Below are 14,720 nucleotides of genomic sequence, written 5' to 3' on the forward strand. Positions count from 1 at the left end.
CACAGCAATAATAAATAATACTGCACATGATTTTTCCACCAGACTCCTTACCATCACTGAGACATGAAGGATGTGCATCTGTTCGTCCACTACCTCAGAGGGTTCACGCATGGTTGGTGGAGTTATCTGGGAGAGGTGCTCAGCATTGCTCACCGAGACGTGAAAATACAGGGTTCCATTCTCCAGCCATTGCTGCTTCCAGTGAATCAAAGAGATGTCCGCAACTGTTCCCGTCATCTCTAAAAAGGAAGAGGAGAAATAGTTTTAATTCTATATTAAATAAAAATAATTTCCAACAAAGCAGTTTTCTCTGACCAATTCCCAATAAGGAAGAACCACTTTAGCAACATTAGTTTTGTTGACAAAATTGTAACCTTTTAATTTAAAACCTTGCATCAAAATGATGAAAAGCAAAGTTTATTTTCTTGGAAAAAAAAGTGCTGCAATCCTTTCCATCTCAAATTCTATCTGCAACATTGACGTACCCCAGAATGAAGAATGCAAACATAATTCTTTTTGGACAAATGGGCAATGTGGTTAGCGTAACAATTAATGCAATTCTCTTATATCACCAGTGACCGGTGATCGAATCCAGCGCTGGCGTCCTTCCCATGACTGCGTGGATTCCTTCTGGGTGCTCTGGTTTCCTCCCACCCTTCAAAATGTACCAGGGTTGGAGGTCAATTGGGCTTGTCAAAAGGGCCTGTTATTGTGCTGTATGTCTAAAATTAAATGTAAAATATGCCATGCTGCCTTGAGAATTTAACTGAGGGGGAGCTTGTGATCTGAGGTCAACATGTCATAAGAGAGCAGGGAACAACTTTAAATGTGCAATTAAAATTAAATACCATGATTAGTTTCTCTGCTAGGATTCACTGTGGCTGCATTCAGATGGGCGAAGATGAGTAATGTGTCAAATGAGGAAATGACATTGATCCTGTAGGAATACAGCATAAATTACCAAGGCAGCATGGAGATGTCTAAAAAAATTTCTTTTATACTTGTTTACATTCATTTCTCTGAACCAACATATTCCCATTGTTAAACATCGAAAGAAGGGAATACAGGTATACCCTGTTTTACGAATATTCACTTTTACGAAGAAACCTGTGTTAGCTATCCAAAAGATAAATGAATGGGTTTTCGCGTTTACAAAATTAGCCTTCAGTAGTAGTGCGTGGGTCTTCTCTTTGTGCCATTTTGGCTTCAGAAAGGTTTCATAGGAATCCTCTAGTTTCATAAAGTGGGGTATTACCTGCAATACAAGTCAACAATAAAAACAGAAGGTGGCTCCTGCCTCACAATTCCATTAACTCAGCTTCAATCCTAATCTTCAATACCATCAGCATAGAAAGTCTGTGAATATGTGGCTTTCTCCCACGTGCTTGAAAATCCTCCCACATTCCAAAGATATGCCAGCTGTGAGGGCAACTGATACCTGCAAATTAACGCAGGTGTTGGGGCTTGGAGAAGAATCAGGGAGGTCGCTGAAGAGCAAGAGACACCTGGGAGAAAGCCACACATTCGTAGAAGAAAATAGGCTTTGAGGTAATAATGGTTGAATGGGATTGATCTGAGAGTCACCATTATCTCAATGGCACAAATAGCCTCCTTCTATTTGATGAAGACATTTGAAATCTGGATTGATGTATGCTCCTGGCACTACTGTTTAGATTTCAGATTTCCACCAACTGCAGTTTTGATTTTTGTCATTATATGCAGCTTAATGAACCTGCATTACATTGCATTTGTTGCTTCTTAATTCTCACCACTGAAAAACTTGCCAAGGAAGGGTAATTGGAGCTTTAATTTTCTGGATTTTATTTGAATATTAATAATTAAAACAAGGGAATGCACTGTACAACCAAGTATATTTCACCTTTGCAGTTTTTTATTATCTTATAGACTATCATGCATCATTTATTAAACAAAACCAAATTGATCTGATGCAGTTAAAAACAGGTTTCCTTTTATTCGATTACATTCGCATTTATCTCTCAGATAATGCAATCATTCTGGATGCAAAGTCAACAGGAAGCAACGTGGGGTCCCTTTTCAGTTCCTCATTTAACAATTTCACGTCTATCTTTCAGGTTTGAGCGATTGCAATCTTGGCCCTTGAGAGAGAATTGTACGTCCAAGTTAAACAGGAACAATGATAATCAGCTCAGCATCACCTCGTAATGTCTGTGATCAATTGGGCAAAATCTTGGAGTAAAATCCATTCATTTTATTTATACCCATCCTATTGGGAGAAAAAAATGTATTGACAGGGGTCATCTAACATGCTGTTAATTTTTGTAGTGACAGCATATCTGGTAGATGACAAACATCCACTCACATCAATACTCGCATTATTTGGGTTTTCATTTTAAAAGCCTACTTTCAGTTGATTCAATACATTTACTGGGGTGAAACCACAAAAAATAAGGCAAATTTATTCTGGACTAGGAAAATGAAACTCAGTCTTGGAAGAGCAGATTTCAGTCAAAGTGCAACATTGTTGGCCACGAACTACAAATAGGTTGCCATTCTGTCACACCATGGATTGATTACGGAATAGATGGCTTGGTGGCAAAAATTTGCAGATGATACCGAAATAGTTGGAAGGGCAAGTGATGCTAAGGATACAGAAAGGCTACAGAGAAACTTGGATTGATAAGGAGAATGGACAAAGATGTGTCAGATGAAATACAATGTTAGAAAGTGTGCGGCCATGCACTTTGGTTGAAGAAATAGAAGAAAAGATCTATTATTAGACTATTAGATTATGAGCAGACAGAGGTTTTGATTGTTCAGTGGTTAGAGCACTGGTCTTGTAAACCAAAGATCGCAAGTTTGTCCCTTGCTAGGGCCTCACCTCTTTGATGGGCGCTGGACAAAATGGTGACTCTCTGTCTTCCTTATGGTGAACAAAATTAAAGAATTTTATGTATGTTACATTTGAAATGTAGTATTACATGACAACAATGAAACCTTTACCTTTATTTATTTGGGGAGAAAATTCACAATTCTGAGGTGCAAAGAGACTCTTGAGTCCTTGTGAAGGTTGAGTCGGTGGTGAAGAAGGCAAATGAAATGTTGGCACCTATACCTCTTTCCTGATGGTAGTATATCATTTATGCACTTAACTCCAGACTATCCTCCATTCACCACAATTTACCAGTGAAATTGAGAGAAATTGTTATGTTTTCTGTTTTCTCTACTCTATTTTCTAAATAAATGTACACACTTTTCAATTGCATACAGAACATGATATTCTGCATCATAAACCCCATCATTTGCTGACATCAGGCCCTCCATCTGTTAACCAGTCTTCTGAAGACTTGGAAGTTAAAACGGTACAGTATTTGGTCACAGTGTCATGAGTCCATAGGGAGCATAGCAGGAAATGAATGCATAGCCTTGTGGGACAGTTGCATGGTGTCCCAATATTTTGCTCTATATCCCGCACTTTATCATGATAACTAGACACCCTCCACTTTTTTACTTAATTTAGTACAATGCCTTGCACCCCTCCCTTTCATTATTTTACTACCACTTGTTCCTTAGTCTGGGGTGACTTGCTGGAGAGCACACAAAAACAAAGCTTCTCACTGTAAGTTCACTGTATGCCACAGGGTAGCATAGTTAACATAGGTGTTAGCGCAATGCTGTTATAGCATCAGCAAATCGTGGTTCAAATCCTGCGCTGTTTGTAAGGAGTTTGTACATTCTCCCTGGCGTCTGCATGGGTTTTCCCAGCAGGGTCTGTGTGATAGTACAGATCTATCACCAATGTACATAGTGTATATAGTTACTGTATCTAGACTGTGCTTACAGCGATTGGCTGAGAGCTAAGCCACACCTATTGTCTGGGCCTTAAAGGGTTGTGTCCCTAGCCAGGTCAGATCATTCCAGACTGGTCGGCCACCTGTCAAGAGCTCCGGTCTTTTGCTAATAAAAGCCTTGGTTTGGATCAACAAGTCTTTGGTTCTTTCGACGAGCTCTACAGTCTGGTCTCTTCCCACCATTGAAAATGCACCGTGGATTATAGGTCAATTTGGTGTGATTGGGTAGCATGGGCTCTTGTGCCGAAATGGCTGTTACTGTGCTGAATGTCTAAATTTAAAATTTAAAGCTGGTCATTAATTCATTGAATTGGAAACGCACACAAGACCACAAGATAAGGTGCCGCACATGAAATATTATCAAAGCTATATTATCCTTTTCATATGATTCACAATACTTAGTTGTGTATTGTTACAGGTTTCTACATTGTTAAGAAACTTCATGTTTGTTCTGTTATCTGGCTTGTGAAAAAGAAAGTCATAAATGCTTTGAATAGGATAATGGAAAAGAGGTATCAATTTACATTGTGACTTTCATGACCTCAGTTTGTTTCAAAGCACTTTATTGGCAATAAAGTACTTCTGAAATGTCGTTATTCCTTGTAGTATACAGTTAAATTGTTTGAGGCGAGTTCCCACAAATTGAAATATGACAATCTGCAGACAGCAGTTTCCTTTAATTGTGTTAATTGAAGGGTAAATATCAACCATGACAACAGGATAATTTGCTGGATGTTTTTGAAATAATACTGTGGGATAGCCTACTTATGTCAGAAAGGTTTTCATTTCACATTTCATCCAAAATAGATTACATGCAAAGAATAATAATGTGAGAACCCTATAGAATTTAAATATCTTCAGAGAAACATGTCCTTTTGCAAATTAGTTGATGCTAAGTGTAGAATGACACCCTTGGGAGAAGCTGAGAGCTAGCACTGACTTGATCTGGTGAACATAAATAAATGAGAAGTAACAGGAGAAAGGCTCCAATTGACTAATTCATATTCCTCTGCACAATCCAGCTACATTCTTAGTTTAACACCAGTGTTTGCTGATATAAACCAGACAGTGACAAGAGCAATCAGTCGAAAAGGTGAAATCTCTGCCTGGTCTCTCCCGACTTCAGGTGCTAATCTAATGAAGCCTGCAAAAATGAGAAGTTGTGTTTCAGCATGTTTAGTATCCAAATTTCCTCCACTGCAGGGCTCTCCATTGTCCTGTCCTATTTTAAGAATGATCATGCAAGTGAAACTTTGTAACTGAAAGCCAGTGTCCAGTAGAAGTTAATATTATCAACAAGCTTATTCTCAACGAAGGGGATATGGCCCCTATGGGGGCCACAGCAGCACATTTAAGACAGGGCCACCGTCTGAAATCATAAAATATTTTCGCGGGTTTTTTTTGGTGCGTCATTAGCAGAGAAGCATGGATGAAACTGACTAAACTGGATTGCTTCACAGGGAAAGGGGCTAATAACTTTCTCTCATACCTTGATGAAGGGCTCAAGTCCAAAACATCAGTTATTTAATTTTACCTTTGCTACATAAAGGACACGGTTCGACCTGCTCAGCTTCTCCAGCATTTTGTGTTTTTACTTCAGCCATGGTGTCTACAGAATTTTGTGATTTACTTTTGCCAATAACTTTGAGTAGAGCACCAAGGGGGCCATGGCCAGAAAGAAAAAGGTTGAGAATGGCTGAGCTAAACCATTCTCACCCTTCACAAATCCTAAATCCACTGCAATTTTCTTTAAGCAGGACGGGGGAGGGAAAGCTGGAAATTATTGTTTGCCACATGAACAGATTTTACCAATGGCTAGCAAACAACTAAAAGAACATTAAGCATACACCCTCAACTCTGATAATGCCAATGTGCTGATTGGAAGGTGGACTCTCTACAGGGTGATTGATTGCATCCAATGTTTGATGCAGCAGGTGATCTGAAAAACAGCAAGCAGGCAGAGTGGGAAGAGCTAAAGACTTGAAGTCATGACTGATCTGTCACAACCACCACTAATATCAGGGGCATCTCATATTGGCTACGTCATGAGACTTCTGCAAAAAGATGTTGACCCCTTGCAACTGTTAAGTGCATGAGATTTGTGAGGTCTTACATTGCTACAACCACTAACTTTCTTAGACTTGTCCTTGTTTGAGGATGACTGGAATTGGACAACTGCCCTGGTAAGACTGTGGCAGAGATAAATATGGATGCATGAGTTTTAAATATATACATGCATGTTTGTGTGTATATAATTACACGCTGCTGAAGATTCAGCTGCGCTGGGTGGGTCACGTCTCTAGAATGGAGGACCATCGCCTTCCCAAGATCGTGTTATATGGCGAGCTCTCCACTGGCCACCGTGACAGAGGTGCACCAAAGAAAAGGTACAAGGACTGCCTAAAGAAATCTCTTGGTGCCTGCCACATTGACCACCGCCAGTGGGCTGATATCGCCTCAAACCGTGCATCTTGGCACCTCACAGTTCGGCGGGCAGCAACGTCCTTTGAAGAAGACCACAGAGCCCACCTCACTGACAAAATGCAAAGGAGGAAAAACCCAACACCCAACCCCAACCAACCAATTTTCCCCTGCAACCGCTGCAACCGTGTCTGCCTGTCCCGCATCGGACTTAAATCTTTGTCCGCGAAGCCAAGCCAAAGAAAAGAAAAGAAAGAAGAATTACAATAGATCATCCATTTTATCCTTTGACATTTGGCAACTGCCCTGCAGGGACCACGTCTAATGCTGAAGATTAGCATAAATTTACATAGTAAAACTATAAACATACAAACTCATCTTTAGCAGTGGACATGGCAGAGCAGTTAACAATGCAGATTACCCTACATGCATAGCTATTTAATATATGGACATGAACATTGTAATGTCTAATATTTCAAAGTGGCATTTCACCAGATGATAATGATTGCAGTGATACGACTTCAATCCAAAATTCATTAAATCTGATGCTAAAAATATAATGTCCAGATAATTAAAGTGGTGATCTCCTTCTGAAGTAACTGATGTGGAGCATTAATCACCACTGCAAAGTGATCATATCATACAGCATACAAATAGGTTTTTCTGGGTCGACCATGCCCATAGTGACCATTGTACTTCCCTATTTAAACACATTTGGCCTTTAATTTTCAATGTCAATGAACAAGTTCTCATCTCATCACCTCCTCAGCAGTGTATTGCAGATTATCTATGGAATGACATTCCTGCCAAACTCCCTGTCAAACATCCAATCTCTCACATTATACTAATGATCTCTTTCTTATCATCTTGGCTAAAGTGATTACCATTTCCCCCATTTATCCCTTCAGTCCTGCATATCTCTATCAGATTACCCATCAACCTCCTCCACTCAAGAGAAAACAAACCCAGCCTGGCTAAAATCGCCTTCTAATTGCAATGTTCCAAGCCACACAGCATCCTGGTGAATAGATGATAGCTGCAGAAGATGGTATATGGAGCAAAAACAAATCTGCTGGAGGAACTCAGCAGGCCGAGCAGCATCAATGAGATAAAGAATGGTCAACACTTTGGGCAAGAACCCAAGTTCTACGTTCCTTTATTTTCACGAACATAAATAATTTGAAGATTCTACATGTCATAGCCAAAGGGTGGTAGTGGGGATGAGCTCCCGCTGCTACCAAAATGCCCTTCATGGCGTGCACCTCAAACATCCTCTGACAACCAAATCCAACTCATGGCCTTCACATGTGGTGTTGTTCTTATGCCTGGCGGAGCTGTTCTCACTGACAGGAGAAGGGGCAAAGGCAAGACACTGGCATCTTCTAACCAGTTGCTTCGTGCAGATGGGGCTCGTTAACCACAGATGGTATCTCATCTAGGAGAGGGAAAACTCCGATTTCAAACCTCTGTTGCCTTGTGGCTGTACCCGCTCATGGGAGAGGCTTTGGGAGTAAACCCCGAGGAAAAATCCGGAATCAGAGTCCCAAAGGCGGCTGACTACTGTATCCAGCACTGGCTCGGCAACTCCTGAGATGTTGCTGGCACAAAACTGTAACGACTTTCATCATTCTTTGGACCTGTCATGAGCATGGAGAGGGGGTCCCATTGCATGGGCAGCAGATGGATCTCCATATCAACTCTGCCCTGGCTAGCGCCCTGGAGAGGTCACTCAGGTTTCAACCAGACTCAGTATCTATGGTTGACCAAAATCAATGGAGGCCACACACACACAAATGAACAAAATTTATTTTTATTTACCCGTAAAGGCATACAAAGAGTCAGCACTAGTCCAGCGCCTCTACCAAGAAACAGCAAAAGAGAGTTCCTTCAGAGATATGGCGTGTCCACTGGATTCTTTGATGCCACCATCTCCTGAGCCCCTGTAAACCTCATGGCTGGAAAAAGAGAACAATCCTCGCACAAGACGGAAAGGGGTGGAGAACAGTAGATGTGGCTGGTGGAGGAAGTGATGGAGAAATGATGCACTGAATGCAGAGGCTATTAGGAAAAAAATGGTGAGGACAAGACTGCCCTATCCCTGTTCTGTTTTGAGGTGGGGTGGTGAGAGCAAAAGTCCAAAAAATGGAAGTTGTGCATGAGATATGTGACCACAGTGGAGGGGGAAATTGAAAAGGCAGGACACTTCAGATGTCCAGGAAATGGAAGGCCTCATCTTGAGAGCAGATGGGACAGAGGTGGAAAAATGGGGAGAAAGGGACAGCATCCAAACAGGAGCGGAAGGTGGTATGGTTAGGCAGCTTTAGGTTTGTCTTCTGAGATGGAGTCAGAAAGATCCAGTAAGGGGTGAGAAGCGTTGGAAATTGTCCAAGTGAATTTGGGAGTGAGGTGGAAGTTAGCAGCAAAGTTTATAAAAATAGATGAGTTGCACATGGGAGCAGGAAGTGCATTCTGGCGAATCTCCTCTGCACATTTTCTAACCCCCCATCACATCCATCCTAGAATATCCTCTCCATTGGTACTTAGATGCAGTAGGAACCACAGAGGAGATTCCGTCGGAATCACCAATGTGATGCAATCTAAGGAAGGACCGTAGTCTTAGTCCACTATGAGTAAAATATAATTTTTAAAAAATAGTCTGTGTAAACAAAACCAAGTAAAGCCTCCTGGGTTTGTCTCAGAATACACAACGTGTCACAGCCCAAAAAGAGAATAGACCGCCTGGATGCAAGAGCAGAACTGTTCATGGGTATGATAACTGTTGATATTGAGTAAAACCTCAATTGATGCACAAGCAAATGCTTCGGTCAGTGGTTGGCAAATCTGTGGAATTTCTGCCACAGAAGGCAGCGGAGATCAAGTCACTGAACATATGTATGAAGCTGTACAGGCACACGTAGCCACTACACTTAAAGTCAGGGTGGCAGACTTAACATAATGGTTAAGGCAACACTATAACAGGGTTCAAATCTAGTGCAGTCTGTAAGGCGTTTGTACATTCTCCTGTGTCTACATGCTCCCACCCAACAAAAAACGTAGAGGGATTCTAGAGGTGATTTTGGACAGCATGGGTTTCATTGGTCATCATTCTGCACCTCTAAATGGATTAAAAATAATAAAATTAAGGGACATAGAAAGAGATAGGGAAATATGATATTTATAGTGAACTACCACAATCATATATAATGGTATAATGGGGCCAATGTTTTCAAAAACATGTTGCCATGAAATCCCGCAGTTGTTTCTCCATCTCCATAAGACACCTCATATCTGACAGTGGGATCAAACCACCAAATATTGAAGAGTTCAACATCAACAACAACAAATTGCAACCAAGTGCTTCTAGAAGACATAGAATCAATTTCTGTGGGGAAATTATGCTGCTCTCTGTAGCAAAAAAAAAACTGACGAGTTCCATGCACAGGTGTGTTTCTTTGAATAAGCTTTTTGTCATCTTTGCACTTTTCTGTGTGCAAACACCAGGAAATCTGAAGAAATTCAATTACTATGCCCGACAAGAACATAGATTTGGAAGACAGCATTTTAGCTTTGTTTTTTCTAATTGCCCCCATTATTTTTGGGCTCAATCTGCAAATGGGGAGAGCTAAGTTAGCTCATTTTCATTTTAATTTGTGCAGGAGATTTGAACAGCTGACAAACTCATTTGCAAGAGATTTGTGCATGTTGAGTAGAATAAACTCTGCTGCAATTTAGAGTTCCGCTGTAACATTAATCGCTGGCAATAGCAAAATTGTAACACATCTGCTGGGCAGTTTTATTTATTCTCAATTTTTGCAACAGCCCTGACCTCCATTTCATAGCTGTCCATGTCTGTTTTCTTTCTTAATGCCTTAATTCACTTATCCACCAAATAACACTTGAACACTATATTCATTCACTTCAACAATCCCATCTTTACCCTATCAAGGATATTCCTTTGGTCCTGTCCTTTCCATCATTTCCTCACCTCTTCCCACAGCTTCCTCACTTTCCAAAGTCTGATGAATGGGTCTCAAAGGCAAAACATAAATTCTATTTCTCTTTCCAGAGATGTCAACTGTGTCCAGGACTTTCTGGTATTAGTTCAGATTATTAAAACCTGGAATTGTTCTTCCAAATCTAGCCAGCAAACTCATTCCCACATGATCAGTCTGTGACACTCATAATAAATTGCAGAAAATGTATCTGGCAAAAATATATTTGCAAGCAGAAACAAAGTAAACAATATTCAGAAAACTTTTCCATAAAGTCCAATGCCACCGCCATCATGGAGAGTCCGTGGGCACAGGCTGTCAAACTGGCCATGGTTACCAAAGTTCTTGGATGGACTGGTTCATCCCAGGTTCCTGTGGAATGTATGGATGACAGCAATCGGTCCATCATTTGGAATGTGAAAGGACCAGTCCATGAGGGAGATGTTCTCATGCTTTTGGAGTCTGAGCATGAACCATGAAGATCACGATAACAGGTATACCAAATTGCCAAATGAAGCTTCTTATCTAAATGGAAACATTTTTATGGTCAACGTAGAATAGTAAATTCTGTAACTGCCTAACTTAAAAAAAAACTTTTCCATAAAGAAAATCGCACTTTGTCAGATTAGATTCGATTAGTTTCAACTTAATTGTCATTGTGCCAAGTACAAATGCAAAGCCAATGAAATGCAATTATCATTTAACCAGAAGTACGAAGAATAGTGGTATTTACAAGTAGCTGTGAATAAAAGCAAGCACTTCAGCAAACAAACAAGTACTAGTACTGACAGTACAATGAGGGTGCAATACTGCTCAACGCTGTGATGGAAGATTCAGCAGGGTCACAGCTTCAGGAAAGAAGTTCTTCCTCAGCCTACTGGTTCAGGAGCGGAGGCTCCTGTAGTGCCTATACCGGATGGAAGGAGAGTAAAAATTCTATAGGTAGGGTGAGATGCATACTTGATAATGCTATTGACATGTATTAATAAATTGATCTACAAGTTTAAATACACATATACTTCAATGTTAATATTTAAATGCAAGAATCAATTTGCAGCACATGGTGAAGATAATGAAGGCAGCTGACAAACTCATTTGCACTCTGAAAATACAATGCATGCTGTGAAAAACATTTCCCTCCTACCTCTCTACCCGGCAACTCAGTATCTTTTAAATTCAAGGCAATCCAAATGATGGGATATATGACATCAGTTGCAAAGCCACAATGGATCAAGCAAAACATCCCAATTCATTTGCCGCCTTGAACAGTCACATCTTAGTGATAGATGTGCTGCCTGCTGTAGTAGTAACTGGTCTTGCTCTGAAAAGGGACAATCCTTTTTTTGATTTATCTGCTGTCCAGCACCATGGACAATTTTTTTTTTCCCCAATGAAAGGTCATGTACCTGAAAGGCCAGTTCTCTTTCTCTCGCCACAGCAGAGAGATGCTTTGCTGGGCATCTCCATCATCTTCTACATTCACTTAACTTTAGTTTCTGCAGAGGTAGCTGTCAATTTCATTGCATGTATTTTTTATTTATCTGATATAGCACCCTAATCATAACACTCTCCTCTTTCTGAAGCTTTCTGTCTCCAATTCAGGAGAAAGCTTTTCACAGACATATTACAAACCCAGTAACTCCCACAACTACCTTAACCACACCAACTCACACCCTGTCCCCTTTTCTCAATTTCTACAATTCCACCATGTCTGTTCCCATGATGTGGTCTTCCAGTCCAAATCTTCTGAAATGTTTGCATTCTTGCACAAATATGGCTTCCCCTCCACCACCATCAACTCAGCCAACATATGCATCTTGACTGGCCCCCTCTACCCCCACATGCAACACACATGGGATTCCCCATGTCCTCACCTACCACCCCATCAGCCTCCACATCCAACATATTAGCCTTCTGAATTTCTGTCACTCACAACATGATCCCATTACCAGAAACACCTCCCTCACTCCTCCCCTCTCTGCCTTCCGTAGGGATCACTCCCTCCATGACTCCCTTGTGCACTCATCCCTCCCCACCAATCACTCCTCTGACACCCTCCTCTGTGACTGCAGGAAGTGCCGCACTTGCACCCACACCTCCTCCCTCACCATAGTCCGAGCCCCAAACAGACCTTTCAAGTGAAGCAACATTTTGTTTGTGTGTCCAAAGGATTGATTTACTGCATCCAGTGTTCCTTCTGTGGATTCTCTACATTGGAGAGACTGGGCGCAGACTGGGAGATCGCTTCGCAGAGCACCTTTGCTCTTTCCGCACTAATTTCAGGGACTTCCCAGTGGCCAACCATTTCAGTTCTGTAGCACACACCCACACTCAAATGTCTGTCCATGGCATCATGTACTATTCCACATAGACCAAATTGGAGGAACAGCACCTGATTTTCTGTCTGGTACTCTCCAGCCAGGTGGCATTAACATCGACTTTTCTGGTTTCTGCAAACTGCTCTCCTTTCCCAGTCCCTTCCCTTCCATTCCCTTCCCCCTGTCAGCTCTCCTTCCCTTGCTTGCTGCTGTGCCCTCCATCCCTTTTCCATCTATTACATCTGCTTTTGCGACCACACTTCCCTCCTTACCCTTTTATTCAGAGACCTGCCAACATTTTTCCATACCTTGATGAAGGTCTCAAGCCCAAAACATTGGTTATGTATTTTTATCTTTGCTATACAAAGGACATGGTTTGACCTGCTGAGGTTCTCCAGCATTTTGTTTTTACCATAACAAGCTCTTCTGGCCCATGGGACCATGCTGCTCCATGATACCCAATTAACCTAGAAGGCCTGTACATTTTTGAAAGGTTGTTGGAAACTGTAGCACCCGGAGAAAACCCACACAGACGCAGTGAGAACGTCCTTACAGACAGTGCCAGAATTGTATCTGATTTTCTTGTGCTGTAATAGCATTGCACTAACCACTACACTAACGGTGCTGCCCTTAGGTGTAACAGGTAATACAGGTGGGAAAATCAGCCAGAATCAGCTTCCTGATTTTAAGAGCTCACTATACTTATTCTTCTTCTTTCTTTGGCTTGGCTTCGCGGACGAAGACTTATGGAGGGGTAATGTCTACGTCAGCTGACAAGTCTGACAAGTCCGATGCGGGACAGGCAGACATGGTTGCAGCGGTTGCAAGGGAAAATTGGTTGGTTGGGGTTGGGTGTTGGGTTTTTCCTACTTCTTATACTACATTTATTTCAAGCATGATTACACAAACTGTCTAATGTTCTCAAAGGTGAGGAAAGTTTTGGTCAGCACACTTTCCACCACACATCTGCAGACATTTGCCAGTATTTCCAGTATTATACCAAACCTCCCCAAACTCCTCTGCAAACAGAAATTTGTGTCATTAAAATAACTGTAGTCCAGGCAGGAAAGCAATGCAAATGAAAGGCAAACGTTTATTGAAGAGACAATTTTTTTGAACTGCTACTTGTGAATTTGTCATATAAAACAACACTGGATTTTTCTCCAAGGAACCTTTGGTCTAATATCTTAGTGGTTAAGTTGTGAAGTCTTCACTTTTTTAGTGAAGTGTTCTTCATCTCTTCCTCAGTGAGTTACATTGATGATGGAGATTCAATGCACATCCTCTGATACATGTCCTCCACAGAATCAAGTCACTCAAAACTGTCCATGGCATCCATCGGTCTGTTTCTTGAGTACCCACCTCTTCCACAAGCTCCAGCCATCACATAGATAGCCACATTTTGCCTCAAAATCCAAATGCTGCACATGGTTAATTTAATGCCAGTTGTGGACAAGACACTTTAGAGTATTCTAAGAGACAGGATCTATTTGCAATTGGTAAAATGAGGACTGGTTATGGATGATCAACGTGGTTTTGTGGCTAGGAAATTGTGTATCATGTGGTTGATTATATTTTGAACACACAGATGATTGAAGAAAGTTGGATGTAGTCATTATCTATATGGACTTTAGCAAAGGCCTTTCGGCAAGCAGATTAGTTTCTCAGTCAACCATTTTCATTTTTTTTTTACAGAGTGGTGTTTATGTTTATCAGATGCATGTAGGCAGAAATCAGAATTAGAATCACAATTTATTGTCATGAACATCACAAAATTCGATGTTTTGTGGCAGCATATCAGAGGTCAAGATGAAAGGAGCACAATTGGATACTTCACAGAGTCGTGCGTGACAGGTTATGCTATATTTTATATTGTATGTAGGGATGTTTTAAAGGAGATAAATTGTGGTTTTTTTTTGTGTAGGTCACAAATACAAACACTTCACAACACAGATCTCATTTAAAATGCCAGAGCTCTGCTCAAGCCAGACAGTCCAGACTCCCTGTGCCTTTGTAAAGACAATGGAAATTGCTTTGCTGAAGGACTTCACAAGTTGGTGTTAATTGGACATGCTATGGAATAATGTATTATTGTTTTGGAAAGCAACAGATGAACAGACTTAGAAGATTGGGTCCAGTGCCGCAATCTGTCTGAAGGC

The 14,720-nt window shown here is 41.1% G+C and overlaps 1 protein-coding gene across 15 annotated transcripts in view; it reads right to left on the minus strand.

Annotated features, from left to right (window-relative positions):
* Positions 1-14,720, minus strand: part of LOC138760976 (astrotactin-2-like) — a 1,981,947-nt gene that overhangs the window by 1,770,476 nt on the left and 196,751 nt on the right. For all 15 annotated transcript variants that reach the window (XM_069932424.1, XM_069932434.1, XM_069932420.1 and 12 more), the window contains exon 2: positions 52-239. In XM_069932424.1, the coding sequence (XP_069788525.1) occupies positions 52-239 (188 nt within the window). The remainder of the gene's footprint in view (positions 1-51; positions 240-14,720) is intronic.

The sequence above is a fragment of the Narcine bancroftii genome, chromosome 1 (genome assembly GCF_036971445.1).
Source record: "Narcine bancroftii isolate sNarBan1 chromosome 1, sNarBan1.hap1, whole genome shotgun sequence".
NCBI classification, from domain to species: Eukaryota; Metazoa; Chordata; class Chondrichthyes; order Torpediniformes; family Narcinidae; genus Narcine; species Narcine bancroftii.